We start from the raw sequence: 26,770 nt of genomic DNA, 5'->3' as shown, positions 1-26,770 counted from the left end.
AGTTCTTTCCCCAGTCTTAGTCGCATCGAGGGTGGTATGAAATTATTAAACATGTACTTTCTCTCTTCCCTGTTCAAGTCAATCTGTTTTTAGGTGTTGTGGAACATAAGATTGATCATTGTTCTAGAGGAGGGATTGATGTATATTGACTAATTGATTTCAGAATGTTTTACCATGTTTATAAGGTAGAAAGAAGTACATTAGGAGTAGGGACTATTGTGTTATGCGTGAGATGGAATGATATATGTGCAAATGTATTTGCAGCAAGAGGCAAGGTACATACGAGGCCTGTGTTTGAGACAGAATGTTTACATAAGTCTGTTAAGAGGGATGGAATGTGACTGGGGTTGAGGTCTGTGGGGGCCTCATGAATTAAGGTCGGGGTGATAGTCTTTGGGGATGATACCACTCTATGTATATTGTTACAGGAGATAGCTCGTTGGAGAGGGAGGACAGCTAACTGTGCCCAAGTTAAATTGAACGTTACACATACCCAGATCATGGTGAGAGTAGCAGAGATAGTGTTGGCATTCCAGACACTATTGTCAACTTTAAAGAAATATGTGGCTCAGAATTTTGTTAGGTTGGATATTCTTCCAACATCATTAATCTCTTCCCCCATTTCTAACAGCCAGCAAACACTCGACAGATTCCATGCAGTAGTTACTCTCACGGCAGTCGCTGTAGGGACAGTAATTGAAGGAGGCTATAGTAACAGCATGGAATTGGACTACGCGCGAATGAGGTATTTTGAGGTATGCGTCATGGGCAGTGTCAGTAGTAGCAGGGGTTACTTTAGTAGCATTGTTGGGATATCATTTTATGAGGACTCATGCCTCATGAAGTGGTAACTGGGAGACTGATGGGAGTATCGGGTGCTGTTATTCACAGGTCACAAATTAGTGATCTGGCCATAATGGGAGAGTCTATGTTGTCAGGAAATGACCCATGCGTTGCAGTGTCTATATTCCCAGGTGAAAGCTGCACATGAGGAGCAGGAGATAACCAAGAGCATGGGCTGAATTCTGGAGATTGAGTGTATATCAAGATACGCCAGGCGGGGGTGTTGGGACAACGTTGGTTTGGTCCACACACAGTACTCCTTGCAGCACCTGCAGCGGTAAAGATCATCATGTCTCTCCTCGGTGGGTTCACACTTGGGACTGGGAGGTACTTGAACCGCAATAGCTGGGTTGGGTTAGTTGATTTATTGGTTAATGCATTATATAAAAGGATAGATGTTGGAGTAATTGTACACTGGACAACAGTCGAGAGGCATTGAGGTAAAATGTATATACAGTGCTGAATTACCTCAAGAGGATGTAGTGTTGATTAGGGCTATGCACTTGCCTATCAGGTGGCAATGGAGGAAGAAGGAGATGGGGAACAAAGTGAAAATGACATGGCTTGGGAACACCTCTTATAACCTGTGGCCTGATGCGGAAGACTGGGTGAAAGAATGAAGTTTTCTAGGGCCTTCATTTTTGTGGAATCCATCAGAAAATAATTCTGTAGGCATAGAATCAGGCGAAGAGAGAGTGGGAATTGTCATGTTATCAAACTTTGGGTTTTCTTCGCATATATAATTATGCATAGCTTACCACATTGTTAATACTGTTATGTTTTGTGTTTCTTGTTGCTTTTCAAGTCCTGTGCTATCACTCTCTTAGGAACCTGAAGGAGAAAGTTGAAATGGAAGAAGTCAACAGCTCCAGCAGACACGTTATTATCAGTGTTCTAGGAGAAATGGAAATAAGAGTGTGCATGGTGTGACTATAGAACAGAGGCTATAAGTCGCTGAGTTTGTAAACCTCACTGTGAATGTTAATCATGTTTTATTTTTTGTTCATGTTTTGTCATCATTGTTTGTTCATTTATAAGTAATTTCCAAGTTTATGTACGTTGAACAGTAGGAAGCTAATGTTCAAGAGGAGGAACTGTTGGGTTCTGAACATATGAAATATACTTATTCATGTCACTGAGGGAGAGACGGGAATGTGTAACGTTTACATTCTGTCTGGAAATGTTATTGTTAGCCATCCTATGGGAGGATGGGATTCTATGGGAGAAAAAAGACAGTCTGGTACGAGTCAACATGACAGCCGTGAGTTGAGGAGGAGTGAGCACTTTGGGGCAGAGGTCAGGTTAGAGGAAGTGAGGAAGAAGAGATATCACTAAGGTTCTGTCTAGCAACACAGATGCATTGGCTGTTCAGATGTGTAGGAGGAGACTCAGCATAGGAGAAAGGGTTAAATATGTGCTTGTGTGAATATGTCTTTTGTCTAATGCTGCTGTATCGACCCAATGGGTGAATAAACTTGGTTTGAGCTTTATTAAGCATCCGTGAGTTTTAATAGGTTCATTTAGAACCTAACACTAGTCAATCACCAAACATTTATGTCGAAAATCCAACGATAAAGGCATAAAGGCATTCGCTCCATTTCTTTTCTCTGTGTTGCGCTGTTGGCGGTAGGTGAACTTGATTCAGAAACCCTGCGCACCAGGTAGGCAAAGTTTTCCAATTTTTTCCCATTTAATTTGTCTGAAAAGACAAACTCTGCCTACCCTGCGGACTGGGAGATCTGTGGCTAAATCGAGTGCCCCTGCTGCGCTGGCCAATCGGATACCTCAAATCACTGTGGCTTCCGGGACCCCAGCCACAGCAAAGTTTGATACTAGCCAGAGAGAGACTGTCAAAGAAAACAGCAAAGAGATCCTGCTTTTATGAGTGAGTTCATGTGTAAGTTTTATTCAGCACTGTCAACACTGTTTTTATTCATCACTATTACAAAACCTACTTCCACTCGTCGCTGCAGCTGCAATGAATAAGTAGCCAAGTGTATCGATAACTCACTTTTTTATTAGCAGCTTGTCGTGTCTATTTTAATATCAAGGAGTATTTCACAGTCCTTTGGAAACATATCTCTTGACATGTCCCCACAATGTTCCCACAACCTAAAGAAATGTGTTAGGAACTTTTATTAAAGAACATAAAGAAATGTGTTCTGGGAATGTTCTTGTATCATCAAGTGAAGGTTTTTTTACACCCTAAAATAAACATTGTATAATCATCTGCACAACTGGACAACTTTTGTGTTTTGGGAACATATCTTTTGTGATGTTCCCACAATGTTCCAAACAGATGAAACATTCGGGGAACCAGGTCCTACCAGGACGACACTTCAATTATTACAGGGTTTATACACGTTCATACAGACCGATTTCCTGTAGTCCGATATTGAGTTAATTGTTTGTGGCAAATAGTTCAATGTAACAGGCAGGAGTGAGTACACAATTTCTATATTTTATTTTTGTATTGGGTTTATCTACTGATGGCCTGTATAGGTCCGGAAAGACACATGGTTGTTTTTATATATTTTTTACTCTGCCTGCAAATACGCTGGATGCTTCAGAATCCATTGAAGAGCTTGAACGATTCATCGACGAGAGATACTTACGAGCTCAAAGAAACATGTTGCAGGTTTCGGAAGGTTCAAGTGCTGTTTCAGACAACAAATACAATCAACAAAACAAACCAAAGCCAAGTTGGCCAAGCAGTATCAACGATGGCACCAAACCATCCCCAAGCAAGAGGGTGGGGAGAGGTTCATGGAGATGGATGTTGACTTGCTGTAATCCATCAATTAAAGGCTTGCCAAACTTGATCTCATGGATATACTACAAGAAGACATCAATGCATTATGTACCAGTCTAGAATTCAGCCAATGTCAGGTTGATGATCTGAGGAAAGAGAACAGAGCTGAAAGGTACTGTAGACTCTATTCATGGCAAAGTGGAGGTGGTGCAAAGGGAAAAGAAATAACTTAAAGAAACCTTGCTTGATGTACAGTGTCGATCAATGCGGGACAATCTCATCTTCTCAGGGATACCTGAGAATGACAACAGCAGAGACTGTGAGGATGCTGTCCGAGACTTTATGTCAACTCAACTGAAACTGCCCACAGATGCGTAATGTCACTTTCTCCAGAGTCCATAGAATGGGTAAGGCCTCTGGGAATAGGCCCTGGGCTATTATTGAATGTTTTGAACATTTTAAGAAAAGGGAAATGGCGAAGAGCAGGGGCAGAGAACTCAGAGATACTGCTTTTGGAATGAATGATCACTTCCCCATGGAGATCAATGTAAGGAAAAAAAACTGTATCCCATCCTGAAAGAAAAGCGTTGCCTGAACCAACAAGTCTCCTTGGTGATGGATAAACTTTACATCAACGGGCAACTGTATCGGGACTCTAGAGTAACTCCCTAGCTATTTTAATCCAATGTTCAAATCTGAGTTTGTGTGCTTTAGTGTATAATGACAACTTCAACTATAACGAATACATGCTCTATTGATCATCCCTTGACAAGGAAAGGTCTGCATATAGCTCAGGTTATGTACTCTATGTAGCCTTCCTATCAAAATACATAAGGTTTTAAAGTTGGTCAACATAAATAATATTTTAGCTTTAACCAAAACGCATTTGGATGCATCTGTTAATGATGGGCAAATTAACATTCATGGATATAGCCTACTTAGAAGGGACAGGAATAGGAATGGTGGTGGTGTGGCATTGTACATTCAGAATCATATACCTTCTAAGAGGAGGGATGACCTTATTAATGTACGTCAAGTAGAGGCACTATGGGCTCAACTAGATCTGCCTCACCAGACACCCATATTTGTAGGATGTGTGTATAGACCTCTAAGCTCTAAGGTGTCTTATCTGGATGACATTGGCACTGGATTTGACCAGGCCACAAATAGTAACAGAGATGTACAGTATTTATCTGGTGTGATTTCAATATAAATTGGAAGGATCATAATAATTCAAATATAACTAAATTAATGAGGTATGCCAAGAGTTGTGGTTTGAAACACATGGTTAATGACACTACTAGACTATCACCTAAGTGTGGTCACTGTACAGAAATGTGCATTGATCTGATCTTCTGCCAGTAGCCTGGACAGACCCTAATATTGTGACCACCACCATGAACACCAAGGTTCCAAAGGAACCCCCATGGATTGTGGTCAAGAGAAATATACTGCTCAAAAAAATAAAGGGAACACTTAAACAACACATCCTAGATCTGAATGAAAGAAATAATCTTATTAAATACTTTTTTCTTTACATAGTTGAATGTGCTGACAACAAAATCACACAAAAATAATAAATGGAAATCCAATTTATCAACCCATGGAGGTCTGGAATTGGAGTCCCACTCAAAATTAAAGTGGAAAACCACACTACAGGCTGATCCAACTTTGATGTAATGTCCTTAAAACAAGTCAAAATGAGGCTCAGTAGTGTGCGTGGCCTCCACGTGCCTGTATGACCTCCCTACAACGCCTGGGCATGCTCCTGATGAGGTGGCGAATGGTCTCCTGAGGGATCTCCTCACAGACCTGGACTAAAGCATCCGCCAACTCCTGGACAGTCTGTGGTGCAACGTGGCGTTGGTGGATGGAGCGATACATGATGTCCCAGATGTGCTCAATTGGATTCAGGTCTGGGGAACAAGCGGGCCAGTCCATAGCATCAATGCCTTCCTCTTGCAGGAACTGCTGACACACTCCAGCCACATGAGGTCTAGCATTGTCTTGCATTAGGAGGAACCCAGGGCCAACCGCACCAGCATATGGTCTCACAAGGGGTCTGAGGATCTCATCTCGGTACCTAATGGCAGTCAGACTACCTCTGGCGAGCACATGGAGGGCTGTGCGGCCCCCCAAAGAAATGCCACCCCACACCATGACTGACCCACCGCCAAACCGGTCATGCTGGAGGATGTTGCAGGCAGCAGAACGTTCTCCACAGCGTCTCCAGACTCTGTCACGTCTGTCACGTGCTCAGTGTGAACCTGCTTTCATCTGTGAAGAGCACAGGGCGCCAGTGGCGAATTTGCCAATCTTGGTGTTCTCTGGCAAATGCCAAACGTCCTGCACGGTGTTGGGCTGTAAGCACAACCCCCACCTGTGGAGGTCGGGCCCTCATACCACCCTCATGGAGTCTGTTTCTGACCGTTTGAGCAGACACATGCACATTTGTGGCCTGCTGGAGGTCATTTTGCAGGGCTCTGGCAGTGCTTCTCCTGCTCCTCCTTGCACAAAGGCGGAGGTAGCGGTCCTGCTGCTGGGTTGTTGCCCTCCTACGGCCTCCTCCACATCTCCTGATGTACTGGCTTGTCTCCTGGTAGCGCCTCCATGCTCTGGACACCACGCTGACAGACACAGCAAACCTTCTTGCCACAGCCCGCATTTGATGTGCCATCCTGGATGAGCTGCACTACCTGAGCCACTTGTGTGGGTTGTAGACTCCGTCTCGTGCTACCACTAGAGTGAAAGCACCGCCAGCATTCAAAAGTGACCAAAACATCAGCCAGGAAGCATAGGAACTGAGAAGTGGTCTGTGGTCCCCACCTGCAGAACCACTCCTTTATTGGGGGTGTCTTGCTAATTGCCTATAATTTCCACATGTTGTCTATTCCATTTGCACAACAGCATGTGAAATTTATTGTCAATCAGTGTTGCTTCCTAAGTGGACAGTTTGATTTCACAGTAGTGTGATTGACTTGGAGTTACATTGTGTTGTTTAAGTGTTCCCTTTATTTTTTTGAGCAGTGTATTTTAACATTTAATCATGAGTAATGTCAAAATGATTTGGCTGCTGTACCCTGGGAGCTGATTTATCTAGAGGATTATTTAATTCACTGGGGTAATGGACCATCATGTAAGAAAGAGTACAGTTTGGGCTTGTCTATCTCCATGGATTGATGATGAACTGGGTGAGGCATCATATTGCAAAAGTCTTAGCAGCCAAATATAAACAGGGAATTGATGAACAGAATTATAGAACACTACCTAATAATGCAGTTAAATTACAAAAATTAATTGAACAAATTATTCAAAAAAGGTATGGAATACAATTAAGGGCTTACTTAACTGGGTACATCTATCTCAAGGGTACATCTATCTCATCATGCCCATCTAGTGTGGAGCTTGATGGGAGAATAATAACAAAACTAGCTGATATTCCCCCCAAAAAAATCAAAAATATTTTTTCCAAAGAAAACAAATTTACTGAGAGATAATGTAAATACCCATTCTTCCAAACAAGCTGTTGACCAATGGATTGATGATCATATTATGAGAAAAAAAACCTGCTCTTTTAGTCTACCGTTGGTGTCAGTAAAGGAAGTGTTAAACCTATTGAAGTCATTACTCAATTGTAAATCTACAGGTTATATGATTTTATGGAAAATGTTGTACTTCGTTATGCTGCTCCCCAGACTGCACCTTCACTGAAATACATATTAAATTGATCACTGGAAAAGGGGCAATTTCCAAATGTATGGAAACATTCTAAGCTGTGTCCAATCCCGAAAGACAGCAAAGAACCCATTACTCCTGCCAATATTCAACAATCAGTCTACTCCCTTCACTCAGTAAGATATTGGAGGGTATTGTGTATAGACAAACATGAGAGTACATGTAAAATAATGATATGATCACAGCCAATCAGCATGCATATCGCAAAAACCATTCCACTACCACTACATTGGTTGACATGCCTGACCAGTGGCTCAGTGCTATGGATAATGACAGGTTTGTGGGTTTACTATTTTTAGATTTCAGTGCAGAATGTGATTTAGTGGATAATTAAATATTTTTCACAAAATTATTGCATTATAGATTTAAGGAGGCAGCTTTGCTATCTAACTGGGAGGAAACAGTCCACCTATATCAATGGGTTGTTTTCTTCCCCTCATGCTTTAAACTGTGGAATACCGCAGGGCAGCTGCCTTGGGACACTTCTTTACTTAATATATACCAACAATCTTCCTTATGTCTTATCTGAAACTCAAGATACTATATTTGCAAATGATACTACAACTTATACAGCAAGACAATCGGTTCAACTGGTACAGCAAGCTCTACAAGTAGATCTGGGAAACATCAGAGAGTGGGTTTGCCGGAACAAACTTATTTTGAACGCCAAGAAAACCAAGGTTATATTGGTCTGTTCCACAAGGAAAAGGACAACACAACATAGGATGTGATTAAGCATGAGGGGAGTACAAATTGAGGAAGTGGCAGAAACCAAACTACTAGGGCTGCAGCAAGACAATTGCGTATCATGGTCATCTCAAATAACTAATCTATAAAAAATAAATTAAAAAACTGCTTTTATGATCATAAGGATAGCTAAATATTTACCGGGACAAATTCTTAACCAAATAACCCAAACATTATTTGGGAGTCAGGTGAACTACTGTTCTGTGGTCTGGGGAAAAGCATCAGCAAGTGAGATTAGGAGGCAAGGATTGTTTTAAGTTGGAGATATGATTATTCTGTTGAAGTCATTCACAATGGTCTTGGGTGGTCATCAATCAACAAGACACAGTGCATTTGGAAAGTATTCAGACCTCTTCCCCTTTTCCACATTTTATTACGCTACAGCCTTATTCTAAAATTGATTAAATATAACATTTTCCTCACCAATCTACACACAATACCCCATAAGGACAAAGTGAAAACAGGTTTTTAGAAATTTTGCAAAAATAACAATGAAATACCTTATTTCCATAAATATTCAGACCCTTTGCTATGAGACTCGAAATTGAGCTCAGGTGAATCCTGTTTCCATTGATCATCCTTGAGATGTTTCTACAACTTGATTGGAGTCCACCTGTGGTAAATTCAATTGATTGGGCATGATTTGGAAATTCACACAGCTGTCTATAAAGGGTCCCACAGTTGACATCGCATGTCAGAAAAAAAACAAGCCATGAGGTCAAAGGAATTGTACATAGAGCTCCGAGACAGGATTGTGTCGAGGCACAGATCTGGGGAAAGGTACCAAAACATTTCTGCAGCATTGAAGGTCCCCAAGAACACAATGGCATCCATCATTCTTAAATGGAAGAAGTTCGGAACCACCAAGACTCTTCCAAGAGCTGGCCGCCTGGCCAAATTGAGCAATCAGGGGGAGAAGGGCCTTGGTCAGGGAGGTGACCAAGAACCTTATGTTCACTCTGACAGAGCTCCAGAGTTCCTCTGTGGAGATGGAGAACCTTCCAGAAGGTCAACCCTCTCTGCAGCACTCCACCAATCAGACCTATGGTAGAGTGGCCAGACAGAAGCTACTCCTCAATAAAAGGCACCCAAGCCCACTTGGAGTTTACCAAAAGGCACCTAAAGGACTCTCAGACCACGAGAAACAAGATTCTCTGGTCTGATGGAACCAAGATTGAACTCTTCCACCTGAATGCCAAGTGTCACGTCTGGAGGAAACCTGGCACCATCCCTACGGTGAAGCATGGTGGTGGCAGCATCATGCTGTGGGGATGTTTTTCAGCGACAGGGACTGGGAGACTAGTCAGGATCGAGGGAAAGATGAATGGAGCAAAGTACAGAAAGATCCTTGATGAAAACCTGCTCCAGAGCGCTCAGGACCTCAGACTGGGGCGAAGGTTCACCATCCAACAGGACCACAACCCTAAGCACACAGCCAAGACAACACAGTAGTGGCTTTGGGATAAGTCTCTTAATGTCTTTGAGTGGCTCAGAATGAGGTCGAACCCGATCGAACATCTCTCACAGAGCTTGAGAGGATCTGCAGAGAAGAATGGGAGAAACTCCCCAAATACAGGTGTGCCAAGCTTGAAGCGTCATACCAAGAAGAGTCGAGGCTGTAATTGCTACCAAAGGTGCTTCAACAAAGAACTGAGTAAAGGGTTTGAATACTTATGTAAATGTGATAATTCAGCTTTTTATTTTAAATACATTTGTAAAAATGTCTAAAAACCTGTTGATGCTTTGTCATTATGGGGTATTGTGTGTAGATTGATGAGGGAAAAAAAAGATTTAATCAATTTTAGAATAAGGCTGTAACGTAACAAAATGCGGAAAAGGTCAAGGGGTCTGAATACTTTCTGAATGCACTGTAATTTAAAAATAACATGCTTATTTAATTTCACAATGTACACCATTTAAAACGGCCTATTCACAACAGTATTCAGTTGGTAAGAGACAGACATTCAGTCAATACTAGAAATAAATTGTACACCATCTATGTGTTAATCCGGCAGAAAAGAGGAATAGGCAAAATAACATTTAGATTCAGAGCAATAAAGACATTTAGTAATTTATTTGAGCAAACTGGAAACCTTTCAATTTTCAATATATAAATTCAAACAATACTTTAGAACCATTTAAATATAAATTGGAAGGTTGTGCATGACTATGGTAGATCAAGGATCCAATCTACTGTATCTTTTCAGCCTGTTAGAGTATTTATCTGATCAATATGTCAGTGTATTATGTTTGTTGTTTGTAACAGTATGTTATATGTGAAAATGTGATTGTATTATCAATTGTATTTTCATGTTTAAGCACTCTTTGAAGATTTGTCCAAATGGAGACTGAAAGAGAGCCTAATAAAATCAAATAAAAAAACAGAAGAAATGTGTTTTGGGAATGTTCTTGCAATGTCAGGCGAATGTTTTATACAAACATTGTATAATCATCAGCACAACTGGACAGTTTTTGTTTTATGAGAACATTTGCCGCAACCTAATGTATGTTCTGAAAACGATAACAGAACCAATTTCGGGATAGTTATTTTGGTTTGAGAACACAGCCAGTAAAGGGAGTGCTCTGCGCAGAGCTTATTTATACGGCTGTTTGTGTAACGGGAGAAGGGAAGACACTCAGATGGGTTGCTCCTATTACCATTGCACACACACGCACACATGCATGGACATACACCCACACACACAAATGCGTGTGAACACACACACAAACACACACACACACACACCATATCTTTCCTGGCTGATGTAATGTGGCATTCTCTCTCCCCTGGATTGCCTTATCTGCTATGCGGTAGGTTCAGAGACTAGCTGAGTTATGTAAGGGGCTCAGGGGAAGACAGGAGGGGGCTGCTCCGAGACTGATCACACTCAAGCCCCAGCGTGCCAGGGCTCAGGGCTGAGCTGTGTGACTGATAGGGTGTGTGTGTGTGTGTGTGTGTGTGTGTGTGTGTGTGTGTGTGTGTGTGTGTGTGTGTGTGTGTGTGTGTGTGTGTGTGTGTGTGCGTGTACGAGAGAGTCTGCATGTGCGTGCATTACATATATTTGTGTGTCTGTCAGTATAGGTAAAGTGTGTGTGTGTGTGTGTGTGTGTGTGAGTGTGTGTGTGTGTGTGTGTGTGTGTGTGTGTGTGTGTGTGCGTGTGTGTGTGTGTGTGTCAGGGTTCTCTTTTCCACAGGTCTTTTTTCAACATGCTTTGATCTACATCTCAGGGGATTTGTGTCCTCGTACCATCCGAGTTTTAACATACTTTTTCATTAACCATATTTATCTTTCAAATGTAATACTTTAAATAAAATGGCACATTTTTAAATAGCAAGGAATATATATCCTTGATAAACATAAAAAATATGGAGGATTAATGGAGAAAATACAAGAGGAAAAAGTAAATTTAACATGTATTATCCAATAAACACCCACTGGGCACAGACATCAGTCCAACGTCTAGTTAGGTGTGCATGCAAAGCAATGAACAACTCTAGATTTCTTTCTTACTCATATTATTATTATTTGATTTATTCCGCACACTAAGTCGTTTAATAGCTTAACATGGAACCAACTTCCAAATGTGCAGACTGCACTTACTTAGATTGTTAGAGAAAATATTTGCTATATTACTTAAACTTTTTGTACTACAACAATATTTAAATGAGCTCCCAAGGCATTTCAATGGCAATACAATTGCCATAGACTTATAGCGCCTTCAAAAAGTATTCACACACGTTGACTTTTTCCACATTTTGTTGATTTACAGCCTTCATTTACACCCAATACCCCATAGTGTCAAAGTGGAATTCTGTTTTAGAAAGTTCTACAAATTAATAAAAAATGAAAAGCTGAAATGTCTTGAGTCAATAAGTATTCAACCCCTTTGTTATGGCAAGCCTAAATAAGTTCAGGAGTAAAAATTTGCTTAACAAGTCACATAATAAGTTGCATGGTCTCGCTGTGTGCAATAATAGTGTTTAACATGATTTTTGAATGACTAACTCATATCTGTACCCCACACATACAATTATCTGTAAGGTCCCTCAGTCGAGCAGTGAATTTCAAACACAATTCAAACACAAGGACCAGGGAGGTTTTCCAATGCCTCGCAAAGAAGGGCACCTATTGGATATATAGGTTAAAAAAAAGCAGACATTGAATATACCTTTGAGCATGGTGAAGTTATTAATTACACTTTGGATGGTATACCAATACACCCAGTCACTACAAAGATACAGGCATCCTTCCCAACTCAGTTGCCGGAGAGGAAGGAAACTGCTCAGGGATGTCACCATGAGGCCAATGGTGAATTTAAAACAGATAGAGAGTTTAGTGGCTGTGATAATAAAAAAACTGAGGATGGATCAACAACATTGTAGTCACTCCACAATACTAACCTAATTGACAGAGTGAAAAGAATGATGCCTGTATAGAATAAAAAATATTCCAAAGCATGCATCCTGTTTGCAACAAGGCACTAAAGCGATAAAGCAAAACATTTGGCAAAGCAATTCACTTTTTGTCCTGAATACAAGGTGTTATGTTTGGGGCAAATCCAATACAACACATCATTGGGTTCCATTCTCCATATTTTCAAGCATAGTGGTGGCTGTATCATGTTATGGATATGCTTGCACTCATTAACGACTGAGGAGTTTTTCAGACACTGGGAGACACATTTACCTTTCAGCAGGACAATAACCTTAAAAACAAGGCCAAATGCACAAAGACAACATTGGATATTCCCGAGTGGCCATTTTACAGTTTTGACTTAAATCTACATGAAAATCTCTGGCAAAAAATCAACAACCAATTTCACAGAGCTTGAAGAATTTTGAAAAGAATAAATGGGCAAATGTTGCACAATCCAGGTTTGGAAAGCTCTTAGAGACTTACCCAGAAAGACTCACAGCTCTAATTGCTGCCACAGGTGCTTCTATAAAGAATTGACTTATGTAAATGTCATATTTTTCTATTTCATTTCAAATAAATTAGAAAACATTACTAAACATGTTTTCAATTTGTCATTATGAGGTATTGTGTGTAGGGGGGTGAAAATCGAAATAATTTTAATCAATTTTGAATTCAGGCTGTAGCACTACAAAATGTGGAATAAGTCAAGGGGTAGGAATACTTTCTGAAGGCACAGTACATGTGGAAAATGTGAACATTTGGGCGTCTCTCCTCCTACACCATTTAAGCTACCAATGCCAAACCAACGGTGAGATGTTCAGACTGAACCAACTTAGATTGCCTCTGTTTATAATTTTGATAACATTTATACAGTGCATTAGGAAAGTATTCAGACCCCTTGACGTTTTCCACATTTTGTTACGTTACAGCCTTATTCTAAAATTGATTAAATCACTCTTTCCCTCACCAATCTACACACAATACTCCATAATGACAAAGGAAAGTGTTTTTTAGAAATCTTTGCAAGTTTATAAAAAATTAAAACTTAAATATCAATTCAACATAAGTATTCAGACCCTTTACTCAGTATTGTGTTGAAACACCTTGGGCAGCGATTACAGCCTCGACTCTTCTTGGGTATGACGCTACAAGCTTGGCAAACCTGTTTTTGGGGAGTTTCTCCCATTATTCTCTGCAGATCATCTCAAGCTCTGTGAGGTTGGATGTGGAGCGTCGCTGCACAGCTATTTTTAGGTCTCTCCAGAGATGTTCAATCGGGTTCAAGTCTGGGCTCTGGCTGGGCCACTAAAGTTAATTCAGAGACTTGTCCCGAAGCCACTCCTTCGTTGTCTTGGCTGTGTGCTTAGGGTCATTGTCCTGTTGGAAGGTGAACCTCTGACCCAGTCTGGCCCAGTCTCTATACTTTGCTCCGTTCATCTTTCCCTCGATCCTGACTAATCTCCCAGTCCCTGCCACTGAAAAACATCCCCACAGCATGATGCTGCCACCACCATGCCTCACCATAGGGATGGTGCCAGGTTTCCTCCAGACGTGACACTTCGCATTCAGGCCAAAAAGTTCAATCTTTCATCAGACCAGAGAATCTTTTTTCTCATGGTCTAAGAGTCCTTTAGGTGCCTTTTGGCAAACTCCAAGCAGACTTGGAGTTCTGGCCACTACCATAAAGGCCTGATTGGTGGAGTGCTGCAGAGATGGTTGTCCTTCTGGAAGGTTCTCCATCTCCACAGAGGAACTCTGGATCTCTTATAGAGTGACCATCGGGTTTTTCGTCACCTCCCTGACCAAGGCCTTTCTCCCCCGATTGCTCAGTTTGGCCGAGTGACCAGCTCTAAGAAGAGTCTTGGAGGTTCCAAACTTCTTCCATTTAAGAGTGATGGAGGACACTGTGTTTTTGGGCACCTTCAATGCTGCAGACATTTTTTGGTACCCTTCCCCAGATCAGTGCCTCAACACAATCCTGTCTCGGAGCTCTACGGTCAATTCCTTCGACCTCATGGCTTGGTTTTTGCTCTGACATGCACTCTCAACTGTGGAACCTTATATAGACAGGTGTGTGCCTTTACAAATCATGTCCATCAATTGAATTTACCACAGGTGGACTCCAATAAAGTGGTAGAAACATCTCAAGGATGATCAATGGAAACAGAATGCACCTGAGCTCAAGTCCAAGTCTCATAGCAAAGGGTCTGAATACTTTTGTAAATAAGGTATTTCTGTTCTTTATTTTTAATACATTTGAAAGAAATTCAAAAAAACCTGTTTTCATTTTGTCATTATGGGGTATTGTGTGTAGATTGAAGAGGAAAAACATAAAATGAATACATTTTAGGATAAGACTGTAACGTAACAAAATATAGAAAAAGTCAAGGGGTCTGAATACTTTACGAATGCACTGTATGTAGGGATAAAGTGACTAGGCAATGGGATAGATAATAAACAGTAACAGCATCGTGAGTCAAAAAAAGTATCTTTCTCTCTCTCTCTCTCTCTCTCTCTCTCTCTCTCTCACTCTCTCTCTCTCTCTCTCTCTCTCTCTCGGAGGACCTGAGCCCTAGGACCATGCCTCAGGACTACCTGGCCTGATGACTCCTTGCTGTCCCCAGTCCACCTGGTCATGCTGCTGCTCCAGTTTCAACTGTTCTGCCTGCGGCTATGGAACCCTGACCTGTTCACCGGACGTGCTACCTTGTCCCAGACCTGCTGTTTTCAACTCTCTAGAGATAGCAGGTGCAGTAGAGATACTCTGAATGATCGGCTATGAAAGGTCAACTGACATTTACTCCTGAGGTGCTGACCTGTTGCACCCTCGACAACCACGGTGATTATTATTATTTGACCCTGCTGGTCATCTATTAACATTTTAACATCTTGGCCATGTTCTGTTATAATCTCCACCCAGCACAGCCAGAAGAGGATTGGCCACCCCTCATAGCCTGGTTTTTCTCTAGGTTTCTTCTTAGGTTCCGGCCTTTGTAGGGAGTTTTTCCTAGCCACCGTACTTCTACACCTGCATTGCTTGCTGTTTGGGGTTTTAGGCTGAGTTTCTGTACAGCACTTTGTGACATCAGCTGATGTTAGAAGAGCTTTATAAATACATTTGATTTAAATTTGATTGATTAGTGCAAAAAGGGTCAATGCGGATATTCCAGAGTCAGTCTTATAGCTTGGGGGTAGAAGCTCTTCAGGGTACTGTTGGTTCCAGTCTTGGTGCATCGGTACCACTTGTCAAGCGGTAGCAGAGAGAACAGTCTATGACTTGGGTGGCTGGAGTCTTGTGTAATAATCATGCTGTTTAATCAGTTATGTGATATGCCACACCTGTCAGGTGGATAGACTATCTTGACAAAGGATAAAATGCTCACTAACAGGGATGTAAACAAATTTGTGCACAAAATTTGAGATAAATAAGCTTTTTGTGCGTACGGAAAATTTCTGGGATCTTTTACTTAAACTCATGAAACATGGGACAAGCACTTTACATGTTGCGTTTACATTTTTGTTCAGTGTAATATTCGGTTGCTTTTAAACGAGCCATCAATACCACTTAAAATCGCATTTCATGGGTTCAAAACTGAAGTCAAACCCATAGAGAGAACATTGGCGCTGACATGAGTTGACATGTTTGTAATAAAATGGGGTCTACTGGGATATGTAAGTGCACCTCCTCTCTTTGGCAGTACAGAATGAGAATCATGCATTGAGATCATTTGGGAGTAACCAATGTGATGTACTGTATTATGACAAACACATGTCAAACAGTCAAACCCAATCATATTGTAGCTGCCACTGCTCAGTGACACCTTGTTCGGTGCTAAAGGCATAGCACTAAAAATGGTTGTGCTGACAATAGAGGCTAGGAAACATTGTCACTTTTTAAAAGCTGTTCACCTCTTAACCATCCAGTTTGTTATTGTAAAAGAAAAGTTGTTCTTAATGGGCTACGTAGCCGAGTAAAGGTTACGTTAATATACATGTAAATAAAAATACAGTGCCTTCAGAAAGTATTCATACCCCTTGACTTATTCCACATTGTTGTGTTACAGCCTGAATTCAACATTTATTAAATTGATTATTTTTCTCTCACCCATCGACAGACAATACCTCATAATGACAAAGTGAAAGCATGTTTACTGAAAATGAAATACGGAAATGTCTAATTTACATAAATATTCACACCCCTGAGTCAATACATGTTAGAATCACCTTTGGCAGCGATTACAGCTGTGAGTCTTTCTGGGTAAGTCTTTAAGAGCTTTGCACACCTCTATTGTACAATATTTGCACTTTATTATTTTCAAAATTCTTCAAGCTCTGTCAAGTTGGTTTTTGATCATTGCTCGACAGCCATTTTCAAGTCTTGACATAGATTTTAAATCAGATTTAATTCAAAATTGTAACTAAGACACTCAGGAACATTCAATGTCTACCAATAGGTGCCCTTCTTTGTGAGGCATTGGAAAACCTCCCTGGTCTTTGTGGTTGAATCTGTGTTTGAAATGTAATGCTCGACTGAGGGACCTTACAGATGTGTGGGGTACAGAGATGAGGTAGTCATTCAAAAATCAGTCCATGCAATTTATTATGTGACTTGTTAAGCAAATGTGTACTTCTGAACTTATTTAGGCTTGCCATAGTAAAGGGGTTGAATACTTATTGACTCAAGACATTTCAGCTTTTCATTTATATTTAATTTGTAAAAAAAAAAATATATATATTATACTTTGACACTATGGGGTATTGTGGTTAGGCCAGTGACACTACATTGTAATTTAATACATGTTTTATTCAGCCTGTAACTCAACAAAATGTGGAAAAAGTCAAGAGGTGTAGATGCTTTCTGAAGGCACTGTAGTTAGGGTGAAACAGCACATGAACACATTAACAAAGGAGCATAGGCTTTAGCTCATCAGTCTAACACAGTCTAGCATGCAGTCCACCCCCAAATTCAACCCCCCAACCCCATGAGTAACACAGACACAGTGAGGCTGCTGCCTACATACAGACTTGAAATAATTTGCCACTTTAATAAATGGATCACTAGTCACTTTAATAATTCCACTTTAATAATGTTTACATAGCTTGTATTACTCATCTCATATGTATATACTGTATTTTATACCATCTATTGCATCTTGCCTATGCCGCTCGGTCATTGCTCATCCATATATTTATATGTATATATTCTTACTCAATTCCTTTACTTAGATTTGTGTGTATTAGGTAGTTGTTATGGAATTGTTAGATTACTTGATTTGAAAGACACTGATTTGAAAGACACTTACAGTGTAACAGCACATGAAGACATTGACAATGGATCGTAAACTTTTTTTAAATGTTCACCTAAAATGAAGCTAGGATATGCATAGTCTTGATACCATTTGAAAGGAAACACTGACGTTTGTGGAAATGTGAAATTCATGTAGGAGAATATAACACATTAGATCTGGTAAAAGATAATACAACTGCAGAATATTTTGTATCAAGTCTGCCAGGAGTTTGCCCAAATGTGCCAAATTGGTCAATTGATACATTTTCAAGTACATAACTATAGAGAACATACAAAAATGCTATGGTAATAAAAAATGTAAGCTTACACACTCCCAGGAATGTCATACATGATGGATCATTAGCTTATACACTAACTTTCACACATCTAGATGGCCGGGCGGGGTGGGTGTGGAGCCAGAGACAGCAGTGGGGTCAAACTGTCGACCCCAGTTCCTACATTTGAACATAAGAATGGATTTTATCAAACAAATCTATGCTACAATTTATCTCTGGGATGACAAATCATAGCAAGATTACTGAATGTAAGTACATTATTTACCTTCAGAGGTGAATGTATCAAACCAGTTGCCGTGATAAAAGTTTTTTCTCCTCAAACAATAGCATGGTATTTTTCACTGTAATAGCTACTGTTAATTGGACACTGCAGTTAGATTAACAAGACTTTAAGTTTTCCTCCCATATAAGACATGTCAATGTCCCGGAAAGTTGGCTGTTGTATACAACGTCATTCTAGTCACATTAGCGCACGTTAGCAACAACCGTCCCGGTTTAGGGACTCCCATCCCGTAGAGGTTAGACTGCCTAGACTTTAGCTCAAAAGGCTAACACAGTCTCATTACATGCGGGCAGGGATGGAAGTTAAGGATTTTGGGCACTGGCCAGCCAGGCTAGCAGATTGAAATTTGTACTAATTCGGTCTAAAAAGTACTAGCCACAGGCTAGCGTGCTAGCTTCATTTCCATCCCTGCATGTAGGTGTCTCAAATTCGAACACAGGTACTTACAGTGGAACAGCACATGAAGACGATGATGAAGGAGCCAATGACTCCTCCGATGCCAACCATCCAGGTCATCCGCAGGAACAAGATCACCCCGAAGATGTTCTGGATGCAGGGGAGGTACACTCCCATCAGGGTCCCCAGCGCTGGAGCCTGTATGGAGGGGAAGAGGAAGTGGACACACACTTTAGGTACCGTAAATTCCGGACTATAAGCCGCAACTTTTTTCCCACGCTTTGAACCTCGCGGTTTAAACAATGACGCAGCTAATTTATCCCGCTTTCAAATTTGTGGGTCCTGACAGCGTGGAGTATTGTCAAAAAATCCAGTATCATCAACGGGTTTCGAAAGGCTGGACTGCTGTGTGTTGAAGAGGGCTCAGCGGGGGATTTGCCTCCGGATGAAAGTGACGAGAGCGACAATGAAAACGATCCAATATCGGATGAAGCAATTCTGAGGCTATTCAACTCCGACACCGAAGGAGATGACTTCAGTGGTTTCAGTGTACAGGAGGAGGAAGATAGTGACCAATGACTTTCTTGGTAGGCTACTGTTTACTGCTAATTGTTTATTTTTTGTTACAAGCCGTGTTTCGTTAAAGCCTATTTATTTTTGTTACAAGCCGTGTTTCGTTAAAGCCTGTGTAAAGTTAATTTGTTTCAATGTACCGGTAGGCACCTGCGGCTTATAGACATGTGCGGCTTATTTATGTTCAAAATAATATATATTTTTAAATTCAGTGGGTGCGGCTTATATTCAGGTGCGCTCAATAGTCCGGACATTACGGTACATGAGGTCTTTAATGACTGGGTTAATGGATGTGTGAACCACGTGACAAGTAACCGTAGTCAAGGATTTCTCAGACAACAATTTCAGGGAAACCTGGGAATTTTGGGAAAGTTACAATCGTACACAGTCCACTAGGACTACAGCACCACCAAGAGTCAGTGAGTAATTCTAACCCCGGGTGCAATATGGTAGTCTATTAAAAACACGCTGATACTATTCTGTTTTTCCATAGAGTATTTCAAAATTTTCTTTCCTCCCATGGGAATGAATGGCCTAGGAGCTGGATGGCACATTGACAGAGTTTCAAGGCCAACCCATGGACTGCAATTACTGATAAAAGATGGGTGGAGAGGCTCTGTGTTGTTTGCTAGATTTATTAATGGGCAGTTTCTCCTCCTGTTTTTTGGGATATGCTTTATGTGGTGTGTGTGTGTGTGTGTGTGTGTGTGTGTGTGTGTGTGTGTGTGTGTGTGTGTGTGTGTGTGTGTGTGTGTGTGTGTGTGTATGTGTGTGCATGCGTGCATGGTTGGCTAGGTGTGTGTGCATGTGTATGTGTGTGTGCATACGTGTGAGTGTGTTACAGTTGAAGTGCGCCACAGTTGACCCCCATGCATAATGGAGTCATATTCATTTCCGGCTCAAGGACAACTTCGGCCAATAAAACGTAATTGTCCCAATATCCAGTGGTGATCCTAAGTGAGTGAACAGACCCTTGCTGGCAATTTCTTATGAGATTTAAAATCAAAGACTTATGCTGCATCTCAGCACTTCCACTTGGAATGCATAATCAAAGTCTCAAGGGGAAAATAGTGAGGAAATTAGTTCAAAATGGGTGGAACACAGTTTCCTTGAAGAATCATTTATGATATGCTCTTGATAATGTAAAATCACTGTAAATGTCAAACTTCGACTTCAAAATCATTCTCCATGACAATTAACCTCAATTGAGGCAATTCAATAGATATAATTACAGCACAATCTGTAATTTTAAATGGCTGTGACATCCACAGAAATATAATCACTAGAACGGAAGTCCCTTAACAACTCAATGATGTCACAATGCTTGGACTGCGGCTATTTAGGGTGTTCCCATAGGAGTAAAGCTAGCTCGAAAATATACAGGTTACGACAGCGTCGTCACAAATCTGTGACCAGCACCGTTGCTAGCTACCAGTGCCGTTGCTGACTAGCATAGCTGGTCCCATTGTTGCAAAGAGTTATTGAGATATCAGAAACCCGTTAATGTTTGTCATCTTCAATCTAGGAGTAAAGCAGGAAGTAGTCCCAGGAGGAAGGCCTATTCTAGTGATTCTATTTCTATGGTGACATCACTGCCAGTCTGATGAATAGGATCGATGAGGATGTGAAGAGGGCTGGCCGACAATTCTTTTAAAATAAGCTTATCTACAGACATTGTTTTTGATGTGTCAGTCTGGTGTGTACCTGTAGGTGTTGTGAAGCAGTAATGGCTTTAAGGGAAGTCATTGTCCAATATGAAGCTGAAAGTGATGACGAAGACCTTGAGAACACAACAGGATGAGATGGTTGTAATGTTTCTTGAGCATAATGTTAACTTTGATACTTTAATGCTTCTTAACTGCGATTCTGAGAGTTTTCCAGGCCTGGGGGGCACTGACTAATGCGAGAGAACATTCCTGGGGCTTGAACTGGCAGCAGCTGTTGAGTTGAGAAACTAGTCTTTTTAATTATATCATCTACGAGAGAAAAAGGGCATCCTGATGAAGTCCTGACATTAAATGAATATTAAGCGTGCAAATTCTGGGTCTGATATAATTTGATTTGAAAAGCTGGGCTTCGGATATTAATAAGAGCCTGTTTGGAGAGTCTTAAAAAGTCACACAAACATAATTATATTCTCATTTTCCCGAGGAACAACAGGCCAAGTGCACACGCAGAGTTCCAATTAGAAAGCTCATCACTTGAGAAATGCTGCTGAAACCGTGTAGACAATGTTACATTGCCTGCAAACCTGAAGACTAGGTTTAGTCGAGCGGGATTGTGCAGTCTTGTGGCAGGCAGGAGACCCGGGTCCGAATCCAGTTTGTTAAACATATTATGTTGTTCTGTATCAAACCTGACCCCTGAGAGTATTAGTCAAATATATCTTCCATACCAATGTGGTAAAGTACTCTAGTAAAGTAGTCTGGAGTAATCCTGAATTATGGTTAATCTGGGCCAAATCCTTATTTTGTAACTCAAGGTAAGATTCAGCCCCATATGTTTTGTGGAACCTCTTCTTCTAGCCTATTTCCCCCTGTCAATATTTTGCCCGTTAGGTGACACCATACTGTACTTAGGGGCCATAGGAAGTGAAGCTGACACTTTAGCTGACCTGTTTTTGTTAATTTCCCTCTGTTGGTTTTTATTTGACAGTTCACCTAACATCTATTCTTTGAAATCCTATTTTACACCCACAAGCAACACCACAAGGATGATTTATACTGGGAATTTTATTCACCTTTAATCAATGATCAAAACCACGCATTCTCACGTTGCCTATGGGAGCGGTGAAGAACAAATGTCAGTCCATCTTTGTCATCTCTCTCTCCTTATGGCAATGACTCTCACAGTTTGCCTGTTGTCTGGCTTATGCAAATGAGAGAGCTGCTGTGGCTGTGCCCTTCAGTGTGCGGCAAGAATCTCAAAGTTTTTTTCTATTCTAAATTCAAACTCTAAAGTTCACTAGGCCTTCCACTTATTTAGAGATTGCTGTCAGATTTTTGTGTCATGACTTTTGTCAGAATATAATTAACTTTTTCAAATAATTGAATGGCATTTTGGTTTTGCAACCACCATACTTTTATTTTTGCCTCCAAGTTTTATAGGCTACATTCCATTTCACCAATACAACATTTCCAGAAACAGCTCCAGTTATTAGATGAATACACGTTGCATGGTTAATAGTGATTTCAATACGGGGGCAGTGGTACTGATTATAGTTAAGTTATTATGTAATAGGTTGAATTATTATGAGCTTAATGGATTTGTTTTGACCTTTCCCCTATGCTAAATGAGTGAAAGAGACACCGAAAGGTAGATCCTAGAATGTCTGTTTGGTCTAAACAAACATTTGATTAAAATATGCATGACATATGGCTGAAATATTCTCTTTTAAATAAAAATTATGTAGGAGAATTAAGTGGATTCTTTATCAAGCACAGAATATTAAATGATTCAATGAGAGCCAACATGTGTCTGTCACGTCCTGACCAGTAAAAGGGGTTGTTTGTTATTGTAGTTTGGTCAGGGCGTGGCAGGGGTGTTTGTTTAATGTGTTTCGGGGTTTTATGGTTAATGTTCTATGTTGGTATATTTCTCTGTTCATTCTAGTTTTCTATTTCTATGTTTAGTTTATTGGGTTGACCTTCAATTGGAGGCAGCTGTTCCTCATTGCCTCTAATTGAAGGTCCAATTTAGTAGGGGTGTTTTTCTATGGGTTTTTGTGGGTAGTTGTTCCATGTGTAGCTGTATGTCTCACAGGAGTTTCTCGTCGTTGTTTTTGTTTAAGTGTTTGTTTTGGTTTTCTTCTCAATAAAGAAGATGAGCATACACATTCCCGCTGCATCTTGGTCCCATCTTTACGACGACCGTGACATTGTCATTATAAATCCACAGGTCTTTTTCCAACTTTACACCATTTTCATCGATCTTTCATCCACTCTTTAACATGGCTATAAGTAAAAACATAGAATTTCCAGAACTTCCATATGAGTGGCTGGGGGTCCCAAGGGATGCATGTAATATACAATACACTCCAGGTGTAGTGGGCTGAAAGTACACCTTCCATCAGTACTTTGGTGTAGAGTTGAAAAACTGCTGTAAATCGCTGTCCCTGCAGAAACATGATCAGGGGACTACAGCCGGAGTATAGGGGTCAGATTCTAATAACATCTAGTGACAACACTGTATCCTTCCATTTACATAGCACCCAACAGTGTGTAACAAATCACACGAGAGAGGCGCCCAAGATTAAATGTATTTTCTATAGGTACTATGATGTTGAATAAAGTAGCGCTTTGCTAACTTCCTATCCTTTGCACAACCACTCTGTTTGAGGGCGGTCAAATTAACAGAGCACCCCTCTACAAAGAAGTATCTGAAGAGTACTCGTAACTTCTGATTTCCCCAGTTGACCTTTATGTATGGTGTCCATATTAGGACAAGTCCTGAGACTGTCCTAATATGGACACCGTATTAATGTGTCCAAACACTCTCAACCGGAGCACATCTTAAATCAGTGAAAACAATCTACAGTGTAACTGTGAATTCCATTTGATAGCTGCGTCATTATTCCCTCTAATACCCTTTTCACACTACTGAGCTGAGCTGAGCCCTGCTGAGCTGTACAGCAATGGCCTAGTTAGGCATCCACCATAGTTCCTAGTATCGCGCTGGAAAGGACCATGTGAAAAGAAAATATCCAAACCAGGACAGTATGGGCCCTGGTCAAAAGTAGTGTACTATAAAGGGAATACGGTTCCATTTGGGAAGTCGCCTAGCTACTGTATGTGTATATCAATGGGCTCTTTCTATCTACACTCTATTCTCAACAACACCATTCACACTGGGTGGACAAATACCCATACACAACAAGACCCCACAAAGGGGGAATACAGCAACAATCAAAGTGAGAGATAGCCCTCTGTAGCTGTTCTCCATATGGCAAATTATGTCATTTTCAGCGCTTCCACACACAGTAGAGCAACACAAAAGACCGTCAGCCCTGTATCTCAGTCTACTGTCGGAGCGGTCTCGATGGCTAACAATACACAATATATCCCTGCAGAAACATACACCCAGAGTGGAAAAAAGCTGTGAAAATGGCTATCTACAAGCTTCAACACTGTTTACAACATAGGGTTGTTTGTTAACTTTCTGTCCCAAATGGCACCTTATTCCCTCGATAGTGCAGCCACCTGAGTGCATTATGTAGGGAATAGGGTGCCATTTGGGACACATACAGGGTCTCAGTAAGATTATTATAAAGCTACCAGGCAGAGAGACAGTTAGCATGTCCTTTAACCTACACAATAATATTGAAGAAGAATACACTTGTTGAGATAGCCCAAAATGCCACAAGATTGGGAAGACAAAACGTAACGCAAAAAAAAAGAAAAAAAGAATGTGTCTAATTAGTTTACATTGAGAAGTAGCCACAGCAGATGGGACAATTGTTTCTATTGAATTACTCCGTATGGGGGATCCAATGCCTCTATTTTAGCGAGCTCCACTTCCATTCGCATTCATTGGCATTTCATTCCTGGACCAGGAGTGCCATACAATCCCGGACCTAGACTTCTATAATCCGGAGAACTAGTGAGGCCCAATAGAAAATCGTCTGGTAGCTAGCAGCATGATGATTTCCCTCGAGACCGTTGGAGCTGGAACAGCCGAGAGCGGCGAACACAGCGACTGCGTTGACACTACGGGTTGGCGCCGCAGTGTTGAGAAGAGACAGCTGCCCCACGACCCCTTGGGATACGCAGTCAGCCCAGTGCTATCTGGCTCAGGTGCGGAGGTCCCACAGCAGGCTCCACCTCCTGCCAACCCCCCCCCCGCTCATAACAGCTGCTTCAGAACCAGCTCTCTGCCACCTCGCCACCCAGGTGCCCCCATCCTCGCCGCCCCTTACTCAATCACCCCCTCACTCGACCCTTAGCCACCACAGCCACCTGAGACCACTCACAGGGCCCTCTTATTCTCCGATAAGGATTCTTTACAAATGCACCCTTCATGGCCTGGGGTTGTTTAGCTGTTAGGGTCGCTGACTTCAGACCACATGTGTCGGTGTGTATTCTAATCTGGCCCACACCCTTCTGACACAAACCCTCTTTCAACTTTCTCTATCTCACCGTCTCTATCCAATATAGAAAAAGCACTCAAGGAGTGGGACTGCTGCCTTCCTTCTTTCGTGTTATGTGAAAGGTTCTACGAGCGCTGTCTACAGATGGTCTACTAATGTTGTACAGGCTCCTAAACAAAAGCAAAACACGTTTGATATTTATCGTCTCATGCATTACATAAATGCCATCATGAAAGCCATTAAATGTGCTTTTAGAACTCTGTTAAGTGTTGTGTGTCATGTAGTGTGTAGGCAGCTTAAGAGGATATATAGAGGACTGGTTAAGGCATTTCGACAGCTTTTTCCTGGTATAAGAGGTTGGTTTTGGATGGGGAGAAGGAGATAAATGGGGTCAGGTGAGAGAAGAGGAGAAGAGAAATGAGGAGATGATGTGAGGGAGGAGGAAAGAAGAAGAGATAAAAAAAAAGGTAGAGGAAAGGAGAGTAAATGGACGACCTAGCTGCAGAGGACGTAACAAGAGAAAAATGAGGAGGGGAAATAGAACTGAGGAGATTAGGTAATAGGAAAAAAAGAAGAAAGGAGAGGAGAAGAAAGAAGGCTGTTGCTGAGGGGAAAAGAAGAGTGGACTTGAACTTACTACCGCAGTAACTGTCTGGACGAAAGCTGACGTAGCTGGAGGGTATACAGTACTGTACAACTGCGGTGATAATATAGTAAGCAGAGCGAGCACAGATGCTGTACCTCGACTTCTAAAGCAATACAAGTGCTGAGGTGCAACGAGAGGTGTGGGGCGCGGGGGCCAGGAGCTTGCAATGCCATCTTCACACTCTGTTGCGCAAACAGGAGCTGACAGGGCTAATGCGTTTCAGCTCAGGTGTGCTGAATTACTAAAGAGGGGGAGCGAGAGAGGAGAGAGGGCACCAAATATCTCCCTCCAAAATGTCCGCATGCAGGTATGGATTAACCCGCTGCACACTTGTCAATGGTGCTTGTGTGTGTGTAAGAGAGAGACAGAGGCAGGGAGGGAGAAGAGAGAAGGAGAGGAGAGGGAAGAGATGTTTGTGTGTGTGTGTGTGTGTGTGTGTGTGTGTGTGTGTGTGTGTGTGTGTGTGTGTGTGTGTGTAGTAATGGTGTGTATCTGTATTTGTATGTCTATGGTGAGTGTGAGAGAGAAAGAGGGGAAGGGAGAGGAGAGAGAGAAAGAGCGGGGGAAGGGGGAGATGTTTGTGCATGGGTAGAAAAAGTGCCTATGTCTATATGTGCATGTGTGTCATTTAGCCAAGTACATAGGAAGAACATGAAGTGCTGCAGGCCATTCCTGCTTGCTGGAATATTCTGCTACAGGATAACAATGA

At 41.4% G+C, this 26,770-nt stretch overlaps 1 protein-coding gene across 5 annotated transcripts in view; it reads right to left on the bottom strand.

The window, feature by feature from the left end:
* The window catches only part of LOC106565077 (solute carrier family 12 member 5), a 338,932-nt gene that overhangs the window by 91,830 nt on the left and 220,332 nt on the right, over positions 1-26,770 (bottom strand). For all 5 annotated transcript variants that reach the window (XM_045691393.1, XM_014131710.2, XM_045691394.1 and 2 more), the window contains exon 4: positions 18,809-18,955. In XM_045691393.1, the coding sequence (XP_045547349.1) occupies positions 18,809-18,955 (147 nt within the window). The remainder of the gene's footprint in view (positions 1-18,808; positions 18,956-26,770) is intronic.

Source organism: Salmo salar, chromosome ssa12 (assembly GCF_905237065.1).
Source record: "Salmo salar chromosome ssa12, Ssal_v3.1, whole genome shotgun sequence".
Lineage (NCBI taxonomy): Eukaryota > Metazoa > Chordata > Actinopteri > Salmoniformes > Salmonidae > Salmo > Salmo salar.
This window is presented reverse-complemented; position numbering and strand designations above follow the sequence as displayed.